Source organism: Nycticebus coucang, chromosome 21, assembly GCF_027406575.1.
Source record: "Nycticebus coucang isolate mNycCou1 chromosome 21, mNycCou1.pri, whole genome shotgun sequence".
NCBI lineage: Eukaryota > Metazoa > Chordata > Mammalia > Primates > Lorisidae > Nycticebus > Nycticebus coucang.
The window spans coordinates 41189124-41217001 of record NC_069800.1 but is presented as its reverse complement, the minus strand read 5'-3'; the positions used below and the strand labels follow the sequence as shown (position 1 = coordinate 41217001).

General features: G+C 46.2%; 1 protein-coding gene across 1 annotated transcript; it reads left to right on the top strand.

The window, feature by feature from the left end:
- Positions 1 to 148: 148 nt before the first annotated feature.
- Positions 149 to 26161, top strand: AHCY (adenosylhomocysteinase). Its single transcript, XM_053574392.1, has 10 exons — positions 149 to 275; positions 7432 to 7622; positions 9066 to 9141; positions 10789 to 10938; positions 11774 to 11886; positions 12463 to 12670; positions 12760 to 12847; positions 12947 to 13064; positions 15374 to 15568; positions 25016 to 26161. The coding sequence occupies exons 1-10, from the start codon at positions 248 to 250 to the stop codon at positions 25145 to 25147; spliced, it is 1299 nt and encodes a 432-aa protein (XP_053430367.1). The 5' UTR covers positions 149 to 247; the 3' UTR covers positions 25148 to 26161.
- The last annotated feature ends 1717 nt before the right edge of the window (positions 26162 to 27878 follow it).

Below are 27878 nucleotides of genomic sequence, written 5' to 3'. Positions count from 1 at the left end.
CGAGACATCTAGCGGAGCACTGGGTAAAACTCTCGCTTCTCCACCAGGGGTACGTAGGTTCTGGCCCCGCCCCCGTGCATTGGGCCCGCCCCCGGCTGCTCATGAATATGCAAGTGAGAGGGAGATATTTAAAGGACCCCGCGCGAAGCTCAGGTCCCTTCCTGGCGCCGCCTGCCAACTACAGTTCCCAGTGGTAGGCCCTCCGCCTTCGCCCGTGTCCATCACTGCGTGCGGAAGCACTGCCATCATGTCTGACAAATTGCCCTACAAAGTCGGTGAGTTCCAGGGCTTGTAGCTGACCGGTCCTCCTCCACGCCCGCCCGATATTTGTTAGGGGGCAGTGGCTGCAGGGCCCACGCGGGGCGCTGAGGACCCCCTTGACTCGCAGGCTTGGCGCGTTCTTGGCTGCGTGAAGCCACCTGGAGATTGGAGTTCACGCGCCGCTGCCAACCGCTAGTTGGAAGAGGCAGCGGACTGCAAGTCCCAGCATGCCCGGCGACTCCCGGTGCCGAGGCGCAGGCTGCGGAGCCGGCAGCCGGCATCCTGTCCCGCCGGGAACCAGCGGGGAGTGCGCACCTGGCCGCGGCCTGCCCTAGGGCCTCGGGTCTTGCCTTCTGGGCCTTCACCACAGCAGCTGGGTGTTTCCGGAAAAGGAGCCGCCCCTGTCTGGGCCTCCTACGAGGAAAGCGAGGGCTTGTGAGGAGAGTCCTGGAAAGCGAGCTGAGGCCGCGCACCAGGGGCTTTGGTCTAGTTACTGGACAAGGACAGCAGTGCTGAGAGTCTCCACAGAAATGTGGAGTGGGGACTCGGCGCCCGTAGCTCAGTGGTTACGGCGCCGGCTACATACACCGAGGCTGGCGGATTCGAACCCTGCTCGGGCCTACTAAACAGCGACAACTACAACAAAAAATAGCCGGGCGTTGTGGTGGGCGTCAGTAGTCCCAGCTACTTGGGAGGCTGAGGCAAGAGAATCACTTAAGCCCAAGAGTTTGAGGTTACATTTGTCGAGGGCGACCTAGTGACTCTGTCTCAAAACAAACAAAAAAAATGTGGACTGGGTAGAAAAGCTATGCTGTCCCACAGTTTGAACTCTGAAGTTACTGATAGTTAACGTTTACTGAGCGCTTACAGTGGGATGGGCACTGCATTCTAACTTTATTCTAGATTAATTCATTTTATTCTCTTGAGTCTCTGGGATGAGGGAGCTATTCTCATTTTATGTGATGAGAATTGGGGACGTAGAGGTAAATTGCCCACAGTGTTAGAGCTGGAAGATGGTGGAGCATCTAGACCTCTGGGTGCACCCTTTTCTCCATGTATGCAAGTGAATAAATTTGGAACAACCCTAATGAATTTTTAGCAAAACCAGTCTGGCTAGCACCTTTTAGAGTAAAGTTAAAGTAACTTCAAGACACCACACATGGGGAAAGACACCACACATGGGGAAAGGCACCAACATTTATATCGCACTTCCCAGATAATGTTCATGAACAGATACACTCCAAGTATAAGAGGCTGATGTTGGTCCATTATACCAAGGAAGAAACTGAAACCCTCAGAGAGAGTGACTTGCAAAGATTCTGTTGAAATAGCTCAGGAAGTTGCCACCTAAGTAGACTGTGGATGATGAAACTGAAGCTCAGAAGGGTTAAGTCAAGGTCACATCAGTAGCAGAGCTGGAATGTGGGTTCATCATACTGTGGTTAGTGGGTAGGTCAGAGTTGGGGGCATTGGGTTGTGCTGGATTCGGATGTGGGGAAGAATGGCTGGGTGAGAATGGAGGAAGGAAGCCTCCCTCAAAGGGCATGCCACACCTTGCCCATATGGCATCCTTAGTCGTCAGGGCACATAGCAAAGTTAGTGATGATTATGCTTACTTTACAGATGAAGAAACAGGGTTAGAGAAGGTCCTGCTCTTCCTCTTGGCTTGTCTTTGTGTTGCTGGACCAACGAGTCTACCTGTCACCAAGCCAATAAATGAATCAGATGAAAGATCAATAGTTTTTCTTTATTTACAGAAAAGTCAGCAATTCTGGAGAGCGTGAAAATATCTACTCAAAGAATGCTCTGCTCTCCTGTTTCCCTTTGTTATTTTTATGCTCTTACAGTAAAAGTATTAGTAATTTGTTGTTTTTTTTTTTGAGTCTCTGTGCCCTGGGTAGAGTGCTCTGGCGTCATAGCTCACAGCAACCTCAAACTCTTGAGGTTAAGCAATCCTCTTGCCTCAGCCTCCTGAGTATCTGGGACTACAGGTACCACCACAAAACCTGACTGGTTTTTTTTAGAGACAGGGTCTCCCTCTTGCTCAGGCTGGTCTCGAACTCCTGCCTTAGGCAGTCCACCTGCTATAGCCTCCCAAAGTGCTAGGATTACAGGTGTGAGCCACTGTACCTGGCCCATATTATTAGTCATTATAACATGCATTAAATAGATTCCCCTTCATAGGTTACAATGTTATACCATATCCCCCTATATTACAGTGGTTATATTTTCAATGTTCTTACTCAAGATTAAAATATTGACACACAGGTTCATCTGGCCTTGTTAGGGCCTGTCCAGCAGCACCCTGAATGAAATGGCTGTTTAGGATAACCATGGCCAGTATCACTGGGACAGGTATTCCTATGACTACTGCAAGTCCTCTGCTCCAGCTTCCTTAGTCACAAACAGTCCTGGAGTTTGGTGGAGTACCAGCCTCTTCTGCACCATTGGAGTTGAGGGTCCCAAGGAAAACCATGGGGCTGGCACAGCTGCCTTGAGGGCACTGAAGGAATTATTTTTAGGTAGAGGGTCATGGTAGTGGGGGCAGGGGGGAGCTTACAGGATTGGACAGGACATATCATCTCATATAGCCCAGTCCCTCCTAGGAGCCTTGAGAAGAGCCTCTGTTTTAGTCCTTTTAGCCCCACCTGGCCACCAGTCCATCTCTGCCATTGACTGGCTATGGAACCTGGGGCAAATAAATACCTCTGGGTCTTTTCCTCATTGGTAAATGCTGGGAATTACAGTAGGTTCATATTTGTATCATTTTTTTTTTTTGCCAGCCATGTCCCATGCCATCACTCATCTCATTCAGCTTAGACAACAGATAAAGTCAGTAAACAGTTGCTGACCCCTTCTCTGTGTCAGGCTCCCTAGCACAGGAGATACAAAGGTGACCCAAAGATGGGGTGGGACAGACATGAATACAGATAGTGTATTACAGATAGTGTATTGATGCTGTTTTATGTGAGCAGATCTGCCACTTCTCTTATCCCCAAGATCATCACCCTAGTTCTGGTCTCCTATAGGTCTGTCTCCCTGGGTCCCTTGCTCCACATATTCATGTAAAACCCAATCTGTCTTTTCAAAAGACAGATCTGATCTTTGAATGATACCCCCCTAAAATTCTGTAGGCTTCCCACTTGCTGGGAATAAAATCCTGACTCATCTTACTCCCTCTATTTGAATTATCCTGGCATACTCTCTGTTCCTTTACCAGGAATATACCAAGTTCTTTCCTGTTTCCAGTTTTTTTCTTTTTTTGAGCACCTACTGTGTGCTGTACTGTATTAGGTACTTGGGAAGAGCCTTCCAGCCTAAGATCTGCTTAGGTTAGAGCTCTGAGTTGGGAATGAATTTACCTTGCACAGAGATAGGTCTGTGTGCTGAGTAGCCAGTGAGGTGTGGTCCTGAAGGCCTGGTGAGGAGCAGGATTTTATTTATGCGTTACTGAGCCCCATGGTGGTTTATTTTTATTTACTTTATGTTATGTTTATTTACTTTAGTACTGATAGAAGAGGGAAGGTGGTAAAACTAATTTTTTTTGAGACAGAGTCTCGCTATGTCACCCTCGGTAGAGTGCTGTAGTGTCACAGCTCACAGCAACCTCAAACTCTTGGGCTTAAGCGATTCTCCTGCCTCAGCCTCCCAAGTAACTGGGAATACAGGCACTCGCCACAATGCCCGGCTAGTTTTTATGGGGTTGTTATTGTTGTTTAGCTAACCCAGGCTGGGTTTGAACCTGCCAGCCTCAGTGTACGTGGCTGGTGCCATAACCACTGGGCTATGGGAGCCAAGCCAAAAAATTATAATTTTTTAACTTTTTTTTGTAGAGATAGAATCTCACTTTACCGCCCTTGGTACAGTGCCATGACGTCTCACGGCTAACAGCAACCTCCATGCTTTTGGGTTTACGCGATTCTCTTGCCTCAGCCTCCCGAGCAGCTGGGACTACAGGCGCCCACCACAACGCCCGGCTATTTTTTGGTTGCAGTTTGGCCGAGCCTGGGTTTGAACCCGCTACCCTTGGAATATGGGGCCGGCGCCCTACTCAATGAGCCACAGGCGCCACCCAAATTATAATTTTTTAAAGCTTGTCCCTGTCTGGGTGCTGGGGGGAGAGTGTTACATGGCTTTGTCAGTGTCTGACTGAGAAGTGGCAGTTTATGTGAGGGTGGCGAGATGCAGTTGGATTGCATGTATGTTTGGGATGTGAAGAAAAACAGCTGGTAGAAGTGAAAGGGAGAAAAGAAGAATCAAGAAATCAGTACACAAGTTTTTTTGGCCAGAGTAGCTGGTTGAATGGTGATTTCTTTTCCTAAAATGGGAGGAGTAGGGGAGTAATGTGGGCACAGGGCCAGAAGTCATGGGAGCTCAAACTTGACACATAATAGATTAATAGATTCATTGGACATCCAAGTAGAGATACTGAGTACGTAATTGGATTGTATAAGTCTCAAATTAAGGGAGGAAATTTGGGCTGTAGATAAATATGTGGGTGTCTTTGCTGGAGAGAAGATATTTAAATAGCGGTAAGACTGGATGAGCTCATCTAGTAAGAAGAGGGAGATGATGGAGCCTTAAGGGCTCCTAGGCATTAGAGTCTGTTAGATGAAGAGCAACCAGGAAGATAGGTTGAAAAACGCAGGACAGAGCCACAGAAGCTAAGTAAAGAAAGGGTTTCAGGAAGAAAACTAATTAGTGGGTTAGTTTTTAACATACGTTATCAGAGGTGGGGATCAGGCTAGTCTTCTAACACCTTGAGAAGAGCAGTTTCAGTGGAATAGTGAAGTCTTTGATGTGAGAGGGTAGGGAGTTGGCCCTCACAGAGCAAGGGTAACTCATCTATTTTCACAGAAAAGAATACCTCATTTGTAGCTACAGATGAGGAAGACTAGTTCCACAGAGGAAAGATGGCATGGCTCTGAATTCTTCTCAATGAATTATGAAGCAAAGTTGTTAGTCCATAGGGAAAGGTGTTAGAAGTTTGGGGACAGTAGAAAAAGGAGAGTAAATTTACTAGGAAGACGTAACAGGATTACTGAGATGTGCCATGTGTTCTTGAGACTTATGGTCGTGATAAATGAGACCTCTTGGTGGGGTTGTGATTTTCCTGCAGGGTTCAATGGCTTAAGTGCAGTGGAGGGTTGGATTTAACTGGGGTGGAGTTTTCCCTTGACTTCTCAAAGGGAATGAGGGCAGAGGGGAGAGTGGAAATTGGTAGGATTAATGGATTAGAGGTTTTGACCTGACAGGCCACAGCCTTGTTGGAACTGGGGCTCTGGAGAGACAGAATTGGAAGGGTGGGACATGGCCAGAGTTGGTTCCTTGGAATCCAGATTTCTGGGGTAGAGCTATTATTATAGATGTTAGAAGGGTTACAGTGGAGGGTGGTAGTTACGGTTGATGGTAGGAGGGTTAGAGTGGAGGGTGGTGGTTATGAGGGAAAGGTTGTGTTGAGGTGCATTAGGAGTAGTCCCTTCCATGGGGAAGGTGTATTTCATTTCTGAAAATTGTCAGATGCACTGTAGGAAGCAGACTTAGTTTTATAATTATTACATTCTCTACAGAGTCCTTTCTTTCCCTCTATTCTCAACCTCCTTGGGTGATTGCAGGATCTAAGCTTCCCTAAAAATAAAAATCACCAGGAGTCCCAGGCCCCATCTCAGGCCTATTGAATCTAAATTTCCATGAGAGGCTGGGTACGGTGGCTCATGCCTGCAATCCTAGTACTCTCGGAGGGTGGATTGCTTCACTTCAGATATTCGAGACCTACCTGAGCAAGAGGGAGACCCCCATCTCTACTAAAAAGAGAAAAACTAGCTAGACATGGTGACAGGTGACTGTAGTTTCAGCTTCTCAAGACACTGAGGCAGGAGGATCATTTCAACCCAGGAGTTGAAGTTGCTGTGAGCTATGATGCTACTGTAGCCATGCCAACAGAGTGAGACTGTCTTCAAAAAAGAAAAAAGCCAAAGGATCTAGATTAGTTTAGTGTGAAAGTCAAATGACCCTGCTAGCTGAACCCCCCAAATTCAGCAGTTAACCCACCAGTTTCAGACAAGGTGGGCTAGGCAGGTCTCTTTATGCGGAAGAGGAAAGAATACCAACTTAATTGCAGTTGGGCAAGCAAGTGATTGCTTGCAAAAAGAAGGGAGAGCAGAACTGAGCATGTCTAATTTGTTCCTCTGAAATTTTTTTAATTAGCGCCCACTCCACCTCCCCTGGGGCAGTTACACTGCTGAGTTCCCTCTGTGTGGAAAGAAACATTAGGAGTGGGGAAGAAGCATTTTCACATCTTCAAGATCAAGGAATTGTGTCAAGTCCAAGAAGTTAGATCATACACACGTTTATGACTGTTGAGTCTCTCTTTTTATTTTTTTATTTTTTATTTTTCTTTTGCAGTTTTTGGCCGGGGCTGGGTTTGAACCCGCTACCTCTGGGATATGGGGCCAGCGCCCTAACCCTTTGAGCCACAGGCGCCACCCTCTCTTTTTATTTTTATTTTATTTTTTAAAGATTTTTATTTTTTATTTTTTGAGACAGAGCCTCTCAAGCTGTCGCCCTGGGTAGAGTGCTGTGGCATCACAGCTCACAGCAACCTCCAACTCCTGGGCTCAAGCGATTCACCTGCCTCTGCCTCCCAAGTAGCTGGGAGTACAGGTGCCAGCCACAACGCTTGGCTTTTTTTTTTTTTTTTTCTGGTTGCAGCCGTCATTGTTTGGCGGTCATTTGGCGGTCAAAGCTGGATTCGAACCTGCCAGCTCAGGTGTGTGTGGCGCCTTAGCCGCTTGAACCACAGGTGCTGAGCCAACTGTTGAATCTCTGAGTGATGACTTGGAAAGCTAAAATCTTTAGGTAATGCGGAGTGACATAAAAGTTGGTAGGGGTCAGCATAAAGGAAGGGCAGTGGGAGGTCTCGTCTGATAGTTATTTTTCAAAGACACGCCTCTCTGTGTTGTAGTTTTCATGTTCACGTGTGATTGTTTGGTTAAATGTGTTCTCCCACAAGGTAGTAAGCAGCAGTTAGGTCTGACTTCACTACCCTGGCCCCATAAATACTTGTTGAAGGAGGAAAAGCTCTGCCAGGGTCCACACGTGGTGACTGCTTCTTGGTTGGTGGGACGAAGCAGCTGACTCACGGAGCTTCCCCCTGGTTTTCCTTCCTAGCTGACATCAGCCTGGCGGACTGGGGACGCAAGGTCATGGACCTTGCGGAGAACGAGATGCCAGGCCTGATGCGCATGAGGGAGATGTACTCGGCCTCCAAGCCCCTGAAGGGCGCCCGCATCGCTGGCTGCCTGCACATGACTGTGGAGACCGCTGTCCTCATTGAGACCCTCATCGCCCTGGGTGCTGAGGTGAGGCCCACTGCTGTGTGACCCCAGCCAGTCCCCTGTCCTGTATTGGTTCCACCGGGGAAGAGGACAACTGGGGGCAGTTGTGGTCTTAGTCCAGGTGTGGAGCCTACCTCAGATCAAGCAGGGTTCCTCCTCACGGGGGTTTCCTTTCTGTCTCTCAGTGCCTCTGCCCTTTGTGGTATGTTCTTCCACAGATTTTCTCCTTGACTGGAAAGGTGTTTTCTGACCCCTCCCAGTACATGCTCCTGACTCTCAACTCCGACGTTGCAGTCAGTCATCCAAGGACTGGTTCTTATTGGCCGTCCTAGGGTCATGTGCCTGTTCTGGACCAATCATGGCTGCTAGAAGGATTGGCATGCTCTGATTGGTTTAGCCTCGTTCTTGCGTGCCAATGATTGACAGCTCTTCCAAGACTTCCTTGATCTTCGGGAGTCAAGGAGTGACATGGTTTCTTAAAGTGGGGGCAGGGTACGGGAGCCCAAACTATGGTATTGCCTGGCTCGGTCCTAAGAGTTCTTTATTTAACACATTCACTCTCTTGGTGGTCTGATTTTATGGCCTTAAATACTATATATAAGGTAATAACTTTCAAATGTATATACTAGCCTGGTCTTCTCCCTGGAAGTCCATACTTGCATATCTAACTACTGATGTGTCATCTCCACTTGGAGGTCTAATATACATCTCAAGCCGAACACGTCCAAACAAAGTTATGATTTTCTGCCCTCTCCTCTTCCCGATGCCTTCCCCATGTGAGTAAATGGAAACTTCCCACCTTCCAGGTTCTCTCCTTTTAAGAACCTGGAGGTGGCAGGGTGTGGTGGCTTACACCTGTAATACTAGCACTTTGGGAGGCTGAGGCAAGAGGATCCCTTGAGCTCAAGAGTTTGAAACCAGCCTGAGAAAGAGTGAGACCTCATCTTTACTAAAACAAGAAAAATTTAGCTGGGCATTGTGTCAGGCGCCTGTCCCAGCTACTTGAGAGGCTGAGGCAGGAGGATGGCTTGAGCCAAGAGTTTTGAGCTAGGCTGAGTCCACAGAACTCTATCCTGGAGCAACAGACCGAGACTCTGTTAAAAAAAAAAAACAAAAAAAAAAACTTCATGGCTATCCTTGAGCTCTTCTCACCCAGACAACTAATCCCTCAGCAAATCTGACAGCTCAACCTTCAGAATATACCTGGGATTTGACAGCTTCCTGTCACTTCCCCTGCTACCATTGTAGTTCTCCTCTGGACTCTTTTTCAACAAGTTCTTCATTTTACTCCTTGCTTTATCCTTTTCCTTCTGCACAGCATCACTCATCCAAAATCCCCAGCCTGTGGTCCTAGAGCTGGCTGGAACTAGATCTCTTTATCCCAAGGGATTTGTCCTATCCCTGCGCAGTGACCCTGGTGTTTCCAAGCTGTCAGTGACAATAGTCCTGTTTTGCTGACTTTTCTAGGTGCAGTGGTCTAGCTGCAACATCTTCTCCACCCAGGACCATGCAGCTGCTGCAATTGCCAAGGCAGGCATTCCCGGTAAGTTCTGCTTGTTGTTGGGCCATATGGGATGCGTGACAGATCTCTGCCTAGGCAACAGCGTGATGATATTCTGTCTAAAAAAAAACAAAAAAGAACATTCAGGCTGGGCGTGGTGGCTCAATCCTGTGATCTTAGCACTGTGGGAGGCCGAGGCAGGTGGACTTCTTGAGCTTATGGGTTTGAGACCAGCCTAAGCAAGAGCAAGACCCTGTCTCTGAAAAGAAAATAGCCGGGCATTATGGCGGGCACCTATAGTTGCAGCTACTTGGGAGGCTGAGGCAAGAGGATCACTTGAGCCCATGTGTTTGAGGTTGCTATGAGCTATGATGCCGTAGCACTCTACCCAGGGAAATAAAGTGAGACTGTCTCAAGAAAAAAAAAGACAAAGACATTCAAGATTCCTTCTAAGCATTCACAGGTGGAGGGGGAGAACTCCTCCACAGGCTGGATGGGCACAGCCCCCACTGCTCAGCCTTGGCCCTCTTCTGGAAAAGCTTTGTTTTCAAAACCATTATCTGCTCCAGTTGGGTAGAGGAACAGCCAGCCTTACTTGGCTGGTGTAGTTTGTTCACAGGAGGCTCCTGGGAGCCTCACACCTGTGTCCCAACCATACCATATGAAGGGAGGAGCATAGGCTGGCAAGCAGTAGCCCTTAGTTCTGGTGCCTGTTCTGGAATGCCATCCCAAGTGACCCATCCAAGTGCATCTTAGTCCCTTTCTGGGTGTCCTTAGCAGGCAATGATGGTATTGCCTACCTCACAGTGTTTCTATGTGACAAAATTATATGGGCATGAAGCAGTAGTGTCTGGAACAGAGAAAGTGCCCTATTCATGATAGCTGCTATTAGTAATTTTTTTTTTTTAAGAGCCCTCGGTAGAGTACTGTGGCATCACAGCTCACAGCAACCTTCAACTCTTGGGCTTAGGTGATTCTCTTGCCTCAGCCTCCCAAGTAGCTGGGACTACAGGCACCTGCCACAATGCCCGGCTTTTTTTTTTTTTTTGCAGTTTTTGGCCGGGGCTGAGTTTGAACCTGCCACCTTCGGTATATGGGGCCACACCTTACTCACTGAGCCACAGGCACCGCCCTATTAGTAATTTTTTGACTGTACTTTGAGAACACAGAGGCTGTTTGGCACTCAAGCGCTTTCAGTGCAAAATGAACTCTGGATCCTGCCTCATGGATTCCTCTGAGGAGGAGACATTGTAGGACACTCAGTGGCTGTAGGCATTGTGGGTGAGACCCCTGGTCACTGTAGGTTAATGCCCCAATCATTAGGGTCCCAGTAGAAGGGGATAGGAAAGGAAATAATTTCTTCTTGACACCTATATCTGGCGGGGGGGGGCATATGGGGCTGTTGTCTCACTTAATCCATACTGTTGTGAGCCTCATTTCTAGAAGAGAAAACAGGCTTAGGGAAGTGAAGTGATTTCCCAAAGGTCACATAACTGGAAGTGGCAGAGCCTGAAGTTGAACTCAGATCTCTCTCGTTCCAAGTTCTGTTTTTACCACTGCTGAATCCTCGGAGGGGCCGGAGGTGGCTGGGGCTGGGAATTGGGAGGGAGACAATATTGACTTTGCCAGGGTGTTCCCTGGAGGTACTCGTGGGGAAGGCCTGGCCCTGATATGCCACTGATCTTCCAGTGTATGCCTGGAAGGGTGAGACGGACGAGGAGTACCTGTGGTGCATCGAGCAGACGTTGTACTTCAAAGATGGGCCTCTTAACATGGTTTTGGATGATGGTGGTGACCTTACCAACCTTATCCACACCAAGTACCCACAGCTTTTGTCGGGTGAGCAGGGTGGAACAGATGGGCTGGGGGCTGGCTGAGGAATGGGGCTTGCTTGCCCATATGTAGGCAGCAGGCCTGGTAGGACTCCCAGTGTCTTGACAGCACAGCTGTAGAAGATGGGAGGGTAGCAGGCTCTGGCAGGCATGCTGGGGCCTGGGCTCCTGACTTCTGATGGTGTGAGGCTCAGGTGCCTGAGGGGGTCCAGGCTGAGATGACAGCTCACAGATAAGCACAGGGGCAGGGCTGGGAATAGATGGGAAGGAGCCAGCTTTGTTAAAAGCAAGGAGAGAAGGAGAGGAGGAGGGAGTGCAGCGAGTGCAGAAGCCTTGAGGCAGTAAAGTGTGAACTAATCAGGAAACAGAAGGGAAGCTTACATGGTAGCAATGAACAAAGGGAGCCTTCACTGGGAAGTATTATAGGATGTAGTTGGAGTTTTAGTGGAGGCCAAGTGAGGACCTGATAGGCCCAGAGAAAAGGGTTTGGCTTAAGTCTCAGAGCAAAGGGAAATAATTAGGGTTTTGAGAAGATTGAGAATATGCATGTTAAAAGTGGCTGCTGGCTGCTGTGTGGAGGGTGGGTTGTGGTGAGGAGACCAGGTGAGTGGGCAGGGATGGGGCAGTCACAGTGAAAATGGAGGAGTTGAGAGTTGGCAGAGTCCTGAAGCTTGGCCATGGTTTCCTGTAGCAGAGTAGTATAGGTGACACCTTCCTTATGCTGGCCTGGATGATTGGGTGGACTGTGGCATCAACTGTGGAGATGGGAACCCAGAAAGAGGAATGGCTTTACGGGCAAAGATGTGGCCTCTTAAGGCTCAGGCCTGCAATTTCTTGTTTAGGCATCCGAGGCATCTCTGAGGAGACCACAACTGGGGTCCACAACCTATACAAGATGATGGCCAATGGGATCCTGAAAGTGCCTGCCATCAATGTCAATGACTCTGTCACCAAGGTGAGCCTGTGAGGCAGTGACAGCTCTAGCCATGGGCTCCCAGTGCAGCTCAGGAGTAGGCCCCTGAAGGAAATAGGCCAGGAAAGCTGCTGGGATAGGACATGAAGCCCTCATTTGAAGGGGAAAGGGGATTTATAGATGGAGGAGAATGAGTGCATTAAAGAGGGAGGACTATATGGGGGGCTTCAGAGCTGCAGATTTAAGATCTTGATGGTTTGGGGTATGAAGAGCTTTAAAGTTAAGCAAATTCTTTGACCAGGCAATCTCTCCTAGTAATTCGTCCCCAGAAAGGCTTCTAATCTTTTTTTTTGGTGGTTTTTGGCTGGGGCTGGGTTTGAACCCGCCACCTCCGGCATATGGGACCGGCATCCTACTCCTTGAGCCACAGGCACTGCCCCAGAAAGGCTTCTAGATGGGCAGAGAAGGACCAGGGAAAAGGTCTTGGAGCCAGTCAGGGTGAGGACTATGTGGGGCCTTGGCTGGCATGAGTTAGAAGATGATCAGCCAAGCTGGATGCTGAGTGGGCCCTAGGGCTATGCCTGCCCCCATCATCCCATTGCCCCCTTCTCCTTTCAGAGCAAGTTTGACAACCTCTATGGCTGCCGGGAGTCCCTCATTGATGGCATCAAACGGGCCACAGATGTGATGATTGCAGGCAAAGTGGCAGTAGTAGCAGGCTATGGTGATGTAGGCAAAGGCTGTGCCCAGGCTCTGAGGGGTTTCGGGGCCCGCGTCATCATCACCGAGATTGATCCCATCATTGCACTACAGGCTGCCATGGAGGGTACGACAGGGTGAGGTTTGTTGTCAGCCACTGGGGCCAGAGGAGGGCAAGACCACCATAGATAATTCACAGCTACTGTCTTTGCATAGGCTACGAAGTGACCACCATGGATGAGGCCTGTCAAGAGGGCAACATCTTTGTCACCACCACAGGCTGTATTGACATAATTCTTGGTCGGTAGGTGCCAGATGGGGCCCAGAGGAGCAAGGGAGTAGGGTGGGCCTAGGACTGCTTTTTGTCCCTGACAGTCTCCCCTGGGCTTGGGGTCTCTCACAGGCACTTTGAGAAGATGAAGGATGATGCTGTTGTGTGTAACATTGGACACTTTGATGTGGAGATAGATGTCAAGTGGCTTAATGAGAATGCTGTGGAGAAAGTGAACATTAAGCCCCAGGTGAGAAGCTCCGGCCCTGCCAGCAGGGTGGCAAATGGAGGGCTGAGGAGGGACATGCTGGTGGGCCAGCCACCAAGGAGGGCAGCTAAGGAAGTTGCAGTCTACACAGTGGGATGGGGGTGGTGGTGGGGGGAAAGACTTGGTTTCATATCCAGGCTTGAGGGGTCAGACTTTATCCTGAGGGCAGCTAGAGTCCCTAATGGTGTCAGGCAGGTACATCTTTTGCTGTTTCAAAAAAGATCACTCTTACTACTGTGTGGAAGGGGGAAACTGTGGCAGGGAAGAAGTGCTGCGGATGGGCGGACTGGGTTTGGGCCCAGGTTGGGAAGAATCAAAAAGGATGCGCAGTCTGGCTTGAACAGCTGTGTGAAAAGTAGGCCTGTTTACTGAGTTGGGGAAGGAACAGGTTTGCAGGGGGGCATTGAAAGAAGAGTTCTGAGGGGTATGGGAAATTTTATTTGGATTATATTTATTGTGCATTTATTTTTTCCCTCTGATGATAATAGTAATGTGTCACTGGAAGATAGTTTGGCTTTAGGTATTTTAAGAGCTTTAAAATGAAGCAAACTCTGGCAGTCAAGAAGTGTTTGTTGAAAAAAGTAGATAAGTAAAAATAAAGTTAGGTTAGGTGCTGTGACTCAACACCTGTCATCCTAGCACTCTGGATGGCCAAGGTGGATCCCTTGGGCTCAGGAGTTTGAGACCATTCTGAGCAAAATGAGAGCCTGCTTTTACTAAAATAGAAAAATTAGCTGGGCATTGTGGTGGCTACCTGTAGTCCCCACTACTCATGAGGCTAAGGCAGGAGTTTGAACCGAGGAATTTGTGGTTGCTATGAACTAGGCTGACTCCTCGGCACTCTGTCCCCAGTGACAGAGCAAGACTCTGTCTCCATAAAAAAATTAAATTAAGCAAACTCTTGAGTGGGCAGTCTCAAGCCAATCTTAAACCACTCCCTGAATACCTCCCACAGCTGCTTCTGGTCATCTGTCTAGATGGCTCTTTTTGTGTGGAACAGAGCACATGCCCTCCTCTTTGTCCATCCTCTCAGTTCAGCTTAAGAGACCCTCTTCCTACACGACTCCTGAGCCCGAGGCAAGGCTCGTGGTCTTGGTAAAGCACCCATCACGTCGAGGTTGGAATCACTAGCTTTGGTCTTTGCCTCCACTGTTATACCAGGAGAGTGGAGTCCAGATTGATGTGTCCCTGCAAGGGCCTTGGGTGTGTCAGTGAATGTATTGAATAAATGAATGATGGATGGCATCAGAGGCCTCCTGGAGCAGCTTAGAAATCTGGGCTTTTGGGGAAGTGTTTGGGAAGCAGCATGAGGGTGGAGATGGCAGGTAACAGGATGGGTGTGGGGAAGCAAACTTGTGTGTGTTCAGGCAGCTGGGACAGAGAAAGGATTGGGATTTCCCTTCATGTTCACCACCCAAAGGTTCTCAACCCTGGGAGAGTCACCTGGGGCACACCACAGGCCACTCAGAGGCCCAGGGGTATCCCCATTTTTAAAAAACTTCTGAGGTGATTGCAATGTACAGCCAGCTAAAGCGGAGCACTATTACATTTAACTTTTACTAAGCTTTCCTTAGCTGTATTCAATTATTTGGTTGTTACTGAGAACATGGAGTCTGTCCTCAGGCTTTCCAGGCTCTAATTGTAGCTACTTCTTAGTGTGTGGCTCTGAACAAGCAACTTAATCCTATAAACTTCATTATCTTTATCTGTGAAATGGGGATGATAGCAGTAGTAAAGTCATAGAGTTGTTTTTTTTTTTTTTTTTTTTGTAGAGACAGAGTCTCACTTTATGGCCCTCAGTAGAGTGCCGTGGCCTCACACAGCTCACAGCAACCTCCAACTCCTGGGCTTAAGCAATTCTCTTGCCTCAGCCTCCCGAGTAGCTGGGACTACAGGCGCCCGCCACAACGCCGGGCTAGTCATAGAGTTGTTTTTAGGATGAAATGTGATAGTCATATGTAAAGGACATAGTCCAGGGCACATGGTAATAATGACATTACTGCTTCTTACTGAGTACCTAGCATGTGGATGTACTTTACATGTTTCAGCTCATTAAATTCTTCTTACAGCAGACCTGTAATATCTGCAGCTCAGAGACACTTAATAAATATAGGCTGTTAATAATTGCATATGCCAGGCCCTGTGTTGGAGGTTGTGCAGGGGCAGTTCAGGTGCTGTTGAACTGTTGTTCAATCAGGGAGGCCCGCTGGGCAAGAGGGTGGGGTGTGGCGGGGAGGGGGACTCCGCAGCAGTGCCCCACCAGCCCTCACTATTGCTCTGCCCACTTGCAGGTGGACCGATACTTGCTGAAGAATGGGCGCCACATCATCCTGCTGGCTGAGGGCCGGCTGGTCAACCTAGGTTGTGCCATGGGCCACCCCAGCTTCGTGATGAGTAATTCCTTCACCAACCAGGTTCTGGCACAGATTGAACTTTGGACTCACCCAGACAAGTACCCCGTTGGCGTTCACTTCCTGCCTAAAAAGGTGAGTTCTCACTTCTTCCTCCAGCCAAGGGTCATATGTCTAACCCTGGGCTCCCCATGCAGGGCTTGCCTATTTGCCTTCTTTGAGGTCCTCAGGAGATCCTCTTCAGTGCAGAAATCATTCTCCCCAAGTGACAGAAGAGGAAACTAAAGCTCAAAGTGGGGAAATATTCCTTGGCGCACACCAAGTGGCAGGATTGGGTGATGAGAAGAGTCTGGGTTTAGAGACCAGTCCTAGGTTTGCATCTCACCTCCCTACTTAGAGGCTGTGTATCTAGGGCAGGTTTTTTTTCTTTTGAGACAAAGTCTCACTCACTCTCCCTTTTTTAGCTCCCAGCAACCTCAAATTCCTGGGCTCAAGCGATCTTCTTGCCTCAGCCTCCCAAGTAGCTAGGACTACAGGTGCCCACCACAACACTTGGCTAATTTTTTTTTCTGTTTTTAGTAGAGACAGGGTCTGTCACACTTGGTCTCAAACTCCTGAACGCAGGCGATCCACCTACATCAGCCTCCCAGAGTGCTAGGATTATAGGTGTGAGCCACTGCCGCCTGGGGCAAGTTATTAGACTTCTCTGTGCCTCCATTTCCTCATCTATGAAATGAAGGTAATAGTACCTCCCCTAAGGATTCTGAGGATTTCCTCTGATTGGGGTCAGGAGACCACATGCCCACAGGCATTGGGCAGGTAAATGAATGAAGTAGGCTGGATGGGAATGAATAGCTGAAGAGCAAATGCCCCAGGTGAAGGGGTGGCTGCTGCTCACTTGTCACCACTTGGGCACCCAGATTCACTGAACTAGACCTCTCAACCTTTTAAGAAGGAAATAAAAAGGATAAAAAAAACCTTTCAAGAGATACCAGATACCAAGATATTTATGAAATAATCAATATTTTACAGAGGCAACTCATTATAGTTTTTAAAAATAAGTGGGTAGGTCAACTTGGATATGAGTGCAGGCTGAGTGCATGCTGCACGCCTGTGGCCTTGGGATAAGGTGATATTGATATCACTAAGCGTGGCTGTGGGTGTGTGGTCAGCATAAAGACGACGAGAGGTCCTCTGACATCAAAGAGTCGCTCTTGGTCTTCTAGCCTTTGGTTGCTGGAGAGGCCTTGACAGGGTCTTCAAACCACCGATCCATCCCTTGAAAGCCTCCTTCTATCATTTGCGGAGGAAGTAGGAAAAGGCCTGTGGCATCTGTTTCCAGGGCCAGCCAACTTCTTTGTCCTTGTCTCCCTGGGGCACTGTCTATCTGGACCAACTGTTTTACCCATAGAGACTTCAGGGGGATACCCCGTTCGCAGGTCCGCAGGTTTTTTGTGGGATTAATTTTTTTTTTACTTGATCCTCATCTCACCCTAATTGGGTGAAATACGGCTGTGAGTTTGGTGAGAAATTGGTCAGACCTTTGAAATGAGGCCAGGGATAGAAGTGAAAGAGGAAAAGATTTCACCTCCTGCCCTAGCACCTGGCCCCATCCTTACCTCTTTCTTCTATTGTTACCAAGACATGGAAGACAGAGCTCAGGGACAGGACATTCTTGCCTTCACACTGTATGTGTGTTAATGTTGGTTAACAACAGTGACAGAGCCAGCAGCCACTTTCACTAACCACTCTGAATAACACTGGTATTTGTAAGAGCCATGAGAGATCAATGATCCGTCCTATGAATGTGGAAACTAAGATTTAAAGATTGACTTGCTCTCACAGCTGTTAAGTATTGGGCTTAGGAGTAGAACTCTGTCCAAGTTCTTGACCATTATGACATGACACACTGCCTTCTGGTGTGAGGTGCTGGGAGAAGTTCTGGGTTAGTCCAGGCCATGCAAAAGGACATTTCAGTTTGTATGGGAGTTCTGCTTCTGTAACTGGCAGGGACTTGGGGCTGAGCTCTGCTCCTACCTTTACCTCCTTGGGCACATTATCTGCTTCTCTAGGCCCTTTTCTTTATCTGTTAAATACAAGGAAAAACCCTGTCCTTCCTCTTCTTAGAGATGTTTGTGAGGCTCTAATGAGACAATGGAATGTAAAAACTCTCTGGGCTGGGTTGTAGTCAGACTGTCAAACCATTCTGGGATGGGATTTGGGGCCCTAATGGGTAGGGAGAGGCCCCGCCAAGTGCTAGAAGCTTAGAAACTCAAGAGTTGACCCTTCTTTTTTTTTTTTTTTTAAGTTAGTAAATTGAGACTTTATTGAGCCATTTCTATTTATTTTTATTGTTAAATCATAGCTGTGTACATTAGTGCAATCAAGAGTTACAATGTACTGGTTTCATATACAATCTGAAACATTCCCATCAAACTGTTCAACGCAGCCTTCATGGTATTTTCCTAGTTATTGTATGTAGACATTTGTATTCCGTAAGTTTCACCTGTACCCCTTCCAAGGTGCACTGTAGCTGTGGCCCCAGCCATTACTCTCCTTCCACCCTAACCTCCCCCCTCCCTTCCCCTTCCTTGGCCCCTTCCCATAGTCTTGTGCCATAGTTGGGCTATAGCCTTCATGTGAAAGCCACAATTTAGCTTCATGGTAGGGCTGAGTACATTAGATACTTTTTCTTCCATTCCTGAGATACTTTGCTAAGAAGAATATGTTCCAGCTCCATCCATGTAAACATGAAAGAGGTAAAGACTCCATCTTTCTTTAAGGCTGCATAATATTCCATGGTGTACATGTACCACAATTTGCTAGTCCATTCGTGGGTCCATGGGCACTTGGGTCCATGACTTAGCAATTATGAATTGGGCTGCAATAAACATTCTGGTACAGATGTCTTTGTTATATTGTGATTTTTGGTCTTCTGTATAAACCTAGTAAAGGAATTATAGCATTGAATGGCAGGTCTATTTTTAGGTCTCTAAGTATTCTCCAAACATCCATCCAGAAGTAAAGTATTAGTGTGCATTCCCACAAGCAGTGTAGAAGTGTGCCCTTTTCTCCACATCCACGCCAACATCTCTGGTTTTGGGATTTTGTTATGTGGGCTACTCTTACTGGGGTTAGGTGACATCTCAAAGTAGTTTTGATTTGCATTTCTCTGATGGTTAAGGATGATGAGCTTTTTTTCCATTGAGGGTACAATAAGCCAGGTTACACTGATTGCAATTGTTAGGTAAAGTCCCTCTTGCAATCATGTCTTCTCCCATAAAGTGTGACACACACCAAGGCCCCACCCAATGAGCTTTTTTTCATGTGTTTGTAGATAGTGACTCTGTCCTCTTTAGAGACGTTTCTCTGACACACACCAAGGCCCCACCCAATGAGCTTTTTTTCATGTGTTTGTAGATAGGGAGTCTGTCCTCTTTAGAGACGTTTCTCTTCAAGTCCCTTGCCCACCCTGAGATGGGATCACTTGTTCTTTTCTTGCTAATACGTTTGAGTTTTCTGTGGATTCTGGTTATTAGACCGGAGGTATAACCTGTAAATATTTTCTCCCATTCTGAGGGCTGTCTGCTTGCTTTACTTACTATATTCTTGGCTGTGCAGAAGCTTCTAGTTTGATCAGGTCCCAGTAGCGTATTTTTGATACTTCTTCAATTGCCTGGGAAGTCCTCCTCATAAAATATTCACCCAGGCCTATTCCTTCTAGAGTTTTCCCTGCACTTTCTTCAAGTATTTTTATAGTTTAATGTCTTAAGTTTAAATCTTTGATCCTGTGAGAGTCTATCTTAGTTAATGGTGAAAGGTGTGGGTCCAGTTTCAATCTTCTACAGGTTGCCAGCCAGTTCACCCAGCACCATTTGTTAAATAGGGAGTCTTTTCCCCACTGAATGCTTTTAATTGGCTTGTCAAAGATCAAATAATGGTAAGTAGCTGGATTCATCTCTTGATTCTCTATTCTGTTCCAGACATCTTCTCTGTTTTTGTGCCAGTACCATGCTATTTTGATCACTATCGATTTATAGTACAGTCTCAGGTCTGGTAGCGTGATTCCTCCTGCTTTGTTTTTATTGCTGAGTAATGTTTTGGCTATTTGAGGTTTTTTCTGATTCCATATAAAATGAAGTATTATTTTTTCAAGATCTTTAAAATATGACAATGGAGCTTTAATAGGAATTGCATTAAAATTATATATTGCTTTGGGTAGTATAGACACTTTAACAATGTTGATTCTTCCCAGCCATGAGCATGGTATGTTTTTCCATTTGTTAACATCTTCAGCTATTTCTTTTCTTAAAGTTTCATAGTTCTCTTTGTAGAGATCTTTCACGTCCTTTGTTAGGTATACTCCCAAATATTTCATCTTCTTTGGCACTACTGTGAAAGGAATAGAGTCCTTGACTGTTTTTTCAGCTTGGTTATTGTTGGTATATATAAAGGCTACAGATTTATGGGTGTTGATTTTGTAGCCTGAGACATTGCTGTATTCCTTGATCACTTCTAAAAGTTTTGTAGTAGAATCCTTAGTGTGTTTTTTTTTTTTTTTTTTTTTGAGACAGAGCCTCAAGCTGTCGCCGTGGGTAGAGTGCTGTGGCTTCACAGCTCATAGCAACCTCCAACTCTTGGGCTAAGCGATTCTCCTGCCTCAGCCTCCCAAGTAGCTGGGACTACAGGCGCCTGCCACAACACCCGGCTATTTTTTGGTTGTAGCTGTCATTGTTTTTTGGCTGGCCGGGGCTGGATACGAACCTGCCAGCTCAGATGTATATGGCTGGTGCCTTAGCCGCTTGAGCCAGAATCCCTAGTGTTTTCCAGATATATGATCATATCATCTGCAAAGAGTGAAAGTTTGATCTCTTCTGATCCTATGTGGATACCCTTGATCGCCTTTTCTTCCCTAATTGCAATGGCTAAAACTTCCATTACAATGTTAAAGAGCAATGGAGACAATGGGCAACCTTGCCTGGTTCCTGATCTAAATGGAAATGATTTCAATTTTACTCCATTCAATACGATATTGGCTGTGGGTTTGCTGTAGATGGCCTCTATTAGTTTAAGAAATGTCCCTTCTATACCAATTTTCTTAAGTGTTCTGATCATGAAGGGATGCTGGATATTATCAAAAGCCTTTTCTGCATCAATTGAAAGAATCATATGGTCCTTATTTTTTAGTTTGTTTATGTGCTGAATTACATTTATAGATTTATGTATATTGAACCAGCCTTGAGACTCTGGGATAAATCCCACTTGGTCATGGTGTATAATTTGTTTGATGTGTTGTTGGATTCTGTTTGTTAGGATCTTATTGAATATTTTTTAGCATCAATATTCATTAGTGATATTGGTCTATAATTTTCTTTTCTTGTTGGGTCTTTCCCTGGTTTGGGGATCAAGCTGATGTTTGCTTCATAGAATGTGTTGGGTAATATTCCTTCTTTTTCTATATTTTGGAAGAGGTTTAGTAATATAGGTACTAGTTCTTCTTTAAAGGTTTGGTAGAATTCTGACATAAAGCCAGAATTCTGGGCTTTTCTTTTTAGGGAGATTTTGTATAGTTGATGCTATTTCAGAACTTGATATAGGCCTGTTCAACATTTCCAGTTCATTCTGTCTAAGTCTTGGTAGGTGGCGTACTTCCAGGTATTGGTCAATTTCTTTCAGAGTTTCATATTTCTGAGAGTAGAGTTTCTTGTAGTATTTGTTAAGGATTTTTTGAATTTCTGAGGGGTCTGTTGTTATTTCATCATTACCATTTCTGATTGATGAAATTAGAGATTTTACTCTTTTTTTCCTGGTTAGGTTAGCCAAAGGTTTATCTATTTTATTGATCTTTTCAAAAAACCAACTTTTGGATTTATTGATCTGTTTAATTTTGTTTTCAATTTCATTTAATTCTGCTCTGATTTTGGTTATTTCTTTTCTTCTGCTGGGTTTGGGGTTAGAGTGTTCTTCCTTCTCCAGTTGTTTGAGATGTCCCATTAAGTTATTAACTTTCTCTCTTTCCATTTTCTTGAGGAAGACTTGCAGTGCTATAAATTTCCCTCTTAGGACTGCCTTTGCAGTATCCCAGAGGTTCTGATAATTCATGTCTTGATTGTTGTTTTGTTCCAAAAATTTGGTGATTTCCTTCTTAATCTCGTCTATAACCCGTCTATCCTTTAGCATAAGGTTGTTTAGCTTCCATGTTCTTGTATGGGTATGCAGGTTCCTGTTGTTATTTAGTTCAACTTTTATTCCATCATGGTCTGAGAAGATGCAAGGAATAATTTCTATTTTTTTAAATTTGCTGAGGTTACATTTGTGGCCTAGGATGTGGTCGATTTTGGAGTATGTTCCGTGGGCTGATGAGAAGAATGTGTATTCAGTTTTGTTTTTTTTTTTTCTTTTTTTGTAGAGACAGAGTCTCACTTTATGGCCCTCAGTAGAGTGCTGTGGCCTCACACAGCTCACAGCAACCTCCAACTCCTGGGCTTAAGCGATTCTCTTGCCTCAGCCTCCTGAGCAGCTGGGACTACAGGCGCCCACCACAATGCCCGGCTATTTTTTTGTTGTAGTTTGGCCGGGGCTGGGTTTGAACCCGCCACCCTTGGTATATGGGGCCGGCACCTTACCGACTGAGCCATAGGCGCCGCCCAGTATTCAGTTTTTTTGGGATGAAATGTTCTGTAGATGTCTGTTATGTCCAGATGTTGAATGGTTGAGTTTAAATCTAAAATTTCTTTGCTTAGCTTCTTTTTGGAGGATCTATCCAGCACTGCTAAAGGGGTGTTAAAATCTCCAACTACTATGGAACTGGAGGAAATCAAGTTGCTCATGTCTGTTAGAGTTTCTCTTATAAATTGAGGTATGTTCTGGTTGGGTGCATAAATATTAATTGAAATCTCATCATACTGAGTATTACCTTTAACAAATATGAAGTGTCCATCCTTATCCTTCCTTATTTTGTTTGGTTTAAAGCCTATTGTGTCTACGAATAGGATTACAACGCCTGCTTTTTTCTGCTTTCCATTTGCCTGGAGTATAGATGACCATCCCTTCACCTTGAGTCTGTATTTGTCTTTTAATGTAAGATGAGATTCTTGTATGCAGCAGATATCTGGCTTGAGTTTTTGTACCCAGTCAGACAACCTGTGCCTCTTTAGAGGACAATTTAAACCATGCACATTAATTGAGAATATCGATAAGCCTTTCAAGAGTCCAGTGGACATTTTTAATCCTTTTTGCGACTGTGGAAGTTGAAATTTGATCAAAATTTTCTGGGTGGGTTTACTTTTGTGGTGGAGGATTATGCTGGTCTTTATGGAGGATAGGTCTGAGAATATCCTGGAGAGCTGGTTTAGTTATGGCAAATTTCTTCAACATGTGAATGTCATTGAAGTATTTAATTTCTCTGTCATAAATGAAACTCAGTTTAGGTGGGTACAGGATCCTGGGTTGAACGTTATTTTGTTTTAGGAGATTAAAAGTTGATGACCATCCACTTCTAGCTTGAAAGGTTTCAGCAGAGAGATCTGCAGTTATTCTAATATTCTTCCCCTTGTAGGTGATGGTTTTCTTTCGTCTGGCTGCTTTCAGAATTTTCTCCTTCATATGAACTTTAGTGAAATTGATTATGATGTGTCTGGGGGATGTCTTATTTGGGTTGTGTCGCAGTTCACAGCAATCTCAAACTCTTGGGCTCAAGTGATTCTCCTGCCCCAGTCTCCTGAGCAGCTGGGACCACAGGCACCTGCCACAATGCCCGGCTATTTTTTTCATTGCAGTTACCATTGTTGTTTAGCAGGCCCAGGCTGGGCTCGAACTCACCAGCCTCAGTATATGTGCCTGGCACCCCACTCCATGAACTACGAGTGTCGAGCCCTGCTTGATCTTTTCAAAGCTGCCCTAGAGGCCCTAAGCTGGGATGCTTGAGACACATTTTAGGGCTTTGGAGCCAGATGGCCCTGCGTTCAAATCCTAGCTCTGTTCATTAGCTGTGTGATCTTGGGCAAGTTGTTCTACCTTTCTTTTTTTTTTTTCTTTTTTTTTGTAGAGACAGAGTCTCACTGTACCGCCCTTGGGTAGAGTGCCGTGGCATCACACGGCTCACAGCAACCTCTAACTCTTGGGCTTACGTGATTCTCTTGCCTCAGCCTCCCGAGCAGCTGGGACTACAGGCGCCCACCACAACGCCCGGCTATTTTTTTGTTGTAGTTTGGCCGGGGCTTGGTTTGAACCCGCCACCCTCAGCATATGGGGCCGGCGCCCTACTCACTGAGCCACAGGCGCCGCCCTGTTCTACCTTTCTAAACCTTGATTTCTTCATTCTTAAAAGGAGAATGACAGTCGTCCCCCCCCCCAAAAAAAATCCCAGTGTATTAATTATCCATGGCTGCATAACAATTTAACCCTCAAACTTGCTTAAAACAATGAACATTTATTATCTTAGATTCTGTGAGTTAGGAATTTGAGATTGGCTTAGCTGGTTGATTCAGACTCAGGATTTCTCACGAGGGTACAGTCAGGATTTCTGTCAGGGCTGCAGTCACCTAAGGCCTTGACTGGGGCTGGAAGATCCTCTTCACATCACTCACTGTTGAAGGAGGTCTCTGTTCCTCACCTGTGGGCCTCCCACAGGGCTGCGTCTATGTCCTCACAAGGAGGAAGCCACAGTACCTCTATGACCTTATGTCCAGAGTTATATACCATCACTTTTGCTTTATTCTGTTCATTAGAAATGAGTCACTTAGGGCAGATCCTGTGGCTCAGTGAGTGGGGTGCTGGCCCATATACCGAGGGTGGCAGGTTTAAACTTGGCCCCGGCCAAAGTGCAACAAAAAAAATAGCCGCGCATTTTGGTGGGCGCCTATAGTCCCAGCTACTCAGGAGCCTGAGGCAGGAGAATCACCTAAGCTCAAGAGCTGGAGGTTGCTGTGAGCTGTGATTCCATAGCACTCTACCGAGGGTGACAGAGTAAGACTGTCTCAAAAAAAACGAACAAAAAAAAATGAGTCACTTAATGGCGAGGGGCAAGGAATTAGAATCTAGCTCTTGAAAGAAGGCGTATCAAAGAACTTATGGATATATTTTAATCAAAAAAGGAACTGTATTGGCTGTATAATTAGAAATCTAGGGTTTAGACATCAGATTCAGTGTTGGCATAGCTCTTTCTCTTTTCTCTACATTCATTTCACCTGTCAAACAAGATCGATAACCTTCCTGTTTAGGAATCCTAGTGGAATTGGAGCACTGCTGTCTCTACATATCATGAAGAATATGTCCTATTGATAAACTCCAGAAAGGCATTTTGGTTAGCTGCTTGGGTCGGTGGAGGATAAGGAAGGAGATGTAATTGATGGTTCTGCTAGGGCTATTTGGTGGGGAGGGTTGGCATGGTGTGGTGTTAAGGAGGAGCTGGGCAGCCAATAAAAACATTCACTGAGGCTGGCTGTGAGGATAGAACGAGGTAATATGGGTGACACAGGACAGATACACGGCAGAACCATTTTTGCCTCTCTTGGCAGCTGGATGCAGACCAGGGGTCCCAGAGCATGGCACTCATTCCAGGTCTTCTGTGTTTCTCCACAGCTGGATGAGGCAGTGGCTGAAGCCCACCTGGGCAAGCTGAACGTGAAGCTGACCAAGCTGACTGAGAAGCAGGCCAAGTACCTGGGTATGCCCCGTGATGGCCCCTTCAAGCCTGAACACTACCGCTACTGAGAGACAGGCCTGCTCTACACCTTTCAGCTGCTGTCCTTGCCCAGGCCCCGCCTCACCTCCCCAAGAGCAAATGGCACCAACTCTGGGATTGATTTGTCTGTGTGCCCCTATTGACTCCCAAGGGCTGTCACTCAGTCTGTGGCTTCTGCTGCATCCCTCAACTGTTCCTAGTGTGGTAGGGGGCATTGAGAGGGCTCTCCTCAAGGGCTGGTCGTGATAGAGGGACACATCTGCAGGAAACCATGAGCTCAGAGGTCTTGGAACTGCTCACTAGTCAGTCCTTTAGGCTGAAAGTTGGTAGTGGTGGTCAGAAAACCCATGTATTTTATCCTCTAGACTTTCACCTAGCCTATGGGCCCATGTTTTTGGTTTACAGATTAACTAGTCCATCAGACCATGACAGATGAGAATAAGCTTTATTTTTTATTTTTCTGAGATAGGGTCTTGCTTTGTCTTGTTGCCTTGAGTGTAGTGGTATCATCATAGCTCACTTCAACCTCAAACTCCTGGGCTCAAGTGAGATTATCAGCTCATCCCACCATGTCCAGCTGATTATTTTTGTAAAGATGGGGTCTCACTCTTGCTCATGCTGGTCTTGAACTCCTGGCCTTAAGTGATCTCCTGCTTCAGTCTCCCAAAGTGTTAGCATTATAGGTGTGAACCACCACACCCAACCTGAGAAGGAGCTTTATTGAGGGGTAAGGAGGAACCATTGGGAGTTTGAATGTTCCCCAAAGCCTGGCTTTCTCTTAACCCTCATAACAACGAGGTTGGTACTTTCAGTCCCTATTTTATAGGGGTTAGAGTAGACTGCTAAGGGACAACCAAGAAAGGATAAGTGACAGCCATAGGTTGGAGGGGGCCAGAAAAACAAAAGCTGGCATAAATCTGCCACTACTTTGTAACATGATGGTTCCTATCCACAAACTTGGATCAAAAAGAGATTAATTTGGTTTATAATGTTAAAAGAAACCACGAAGGTGAGTAAATAAAAATTTTGGTGCCTAAAAGAATTTTGAGTCTCTGTTATATATAAGACCACTGCCAAGAATATCTGAACAAGGGGTTATAGTCAAGGTACTGGAAGCATTGAGAAGACAAGGGATTGTCTGCAGTGTCGAATGGTAAGGGCTGCAGGCAACCCCTTAGGCTTAGAAGAATGGGAAAGAGGGAACTTTTATCTCTTCTGGTGTGTCTCGTAAATAACTTGCTTTAAACTCAATTTAAGACTGTTGTTTAATAGGATTTTGCTCTGTCATCACAGGTAGAATGCCATGGAGTCCTTATAGCTCACTGCAACCTTAAACTTGGCTCAAGTGATCTTCTCACTTCACCTTCCAGAGAAGCTAGGAGTGCCGTGTGTGCCACCACGCCTGGGTCATTTTTTCTAAATTTTTTTGGGTAGAGATAGGGTCTTGCTATGTTACCCAGGCTGGTCTCAGGACTCCTGGCCTCAAGTGAGCCTTCCACCTTGGCCTCCCAAAGTGCTAGGATTTTAGGTTTGAGCCATGGTGCCCAGTAGTAATGTTATCTTAATTTTATAGATGAGAATGGAGACTCAGAAGTGAATTTCCTAAAGTCACATGAGGCTTCATCATGATTTGAATCACAGGCAGCTGGATAAGAAGTTTGGCTTCTCTTACTTGCCTAAATTTTCATCATTTAAGGAATGCCTATTTTGATCTTAGAAATAAAGGAAACCAGGAATAATCTTCCTGGAACGGGTAACTGGAGACTGTCCTAAGGGCCACCACTGAATGTGGAAGGCCTGATAGGGCTGCTAGGATGCCTTGAACCTGACCCCAACTGCCTGTGATCTCAAGCTAGAGGAAGAAGGCAGGTGCATTAAAAGCTTTGCCATCTCCTGGCAATTCCTTTTTCTGTCCAGAAAGGCATTGCTTCAACTAAATTTTGAAAGAACTGAAGATTCTTAACAGGAAAAATCAAAGGTGAGGGTGTTCTATGTAGCAGGACAGCTCAAGCAAGAGTGTGGGTAAGGGTCTGTGTGGTAACAAAGAGTTGTTTGGTTGTAGTGTAGTGGGAGCTATGCAACAGAGGGTTAGACAGGTGACCCAGAGGAAAGAATGGACAGGCCTTGATCACCAGGATTGAGACCTTTGGTTTTAAACCTTGGGTAGTGTAGTCAATTGAATATTCCACGGTTGTTGCTTGTTGGTTTTTGTATTCTCAGCCTCTGGCTGTAAGTCAGTATTACTGCCAAGTTACTAATGGGGAAGGAGGGTCAGAGACGCCAGGTGGTCTGACCCAAGATCACACAATAGGTTGGTCTGAGTCCAGGGCCGCACTCCCAGGTGAGAGAAATGAGGAGTGTTAAAATGAAGACTGTTCTACTTGGGGTGTGATATTATGACAAAAGGTAGTGGCTGGGGTTAGTGCTGTCTTTAGTATTCTTTTTTTTTTTTTTGAGACAGAGCCTCAAGCTGTTGCCCTGGGTAGAGTGCTGTGGCATCACAGCTCACCACAACCTCCAACTCCTGGGCTCAATGGATTCTCCTGCCTCTGCCTCCCAAGTAGCTGGGACTACAGGCGCCCGCCACAATGCCCAGCTATTTTTTGGTTGCAGCCGTCATTGTTGTTTGGGCCTGAGCTGGATTTGAACCCGCCAGCTCAGATATATGTGGCTGGCATCTTAGGCTCTTGAGCCACAGGCTCTGAGCCCCTTCTTTTTTAAAAAATTTATTTTATTTTTTTAGACAGAGTCGCACTATGT

Bases quoted from the DNA above. Each gene is read 5' to 3' on its own strand.
- AHCY (XM_053574392.1), top strand. From the start codon at position 248: ATGTCTGACAAATTGCCCTACAAAGTCG. The intron at 7,623-9,065 runs GTGAGGCCCACT...TGACTTTTCTAG, and splicing joins TCATCGCCCTGGGTGCTGAG to GTGCAGTGGTCTAGCTGCAA. The intron at 12,671-12,759 runs GTACGACAGGGT...GTCTTTGCATAG, and splicing joins ACTACAGGCTGCCATGGAGG to GCTACGAAGTGACCACCATG.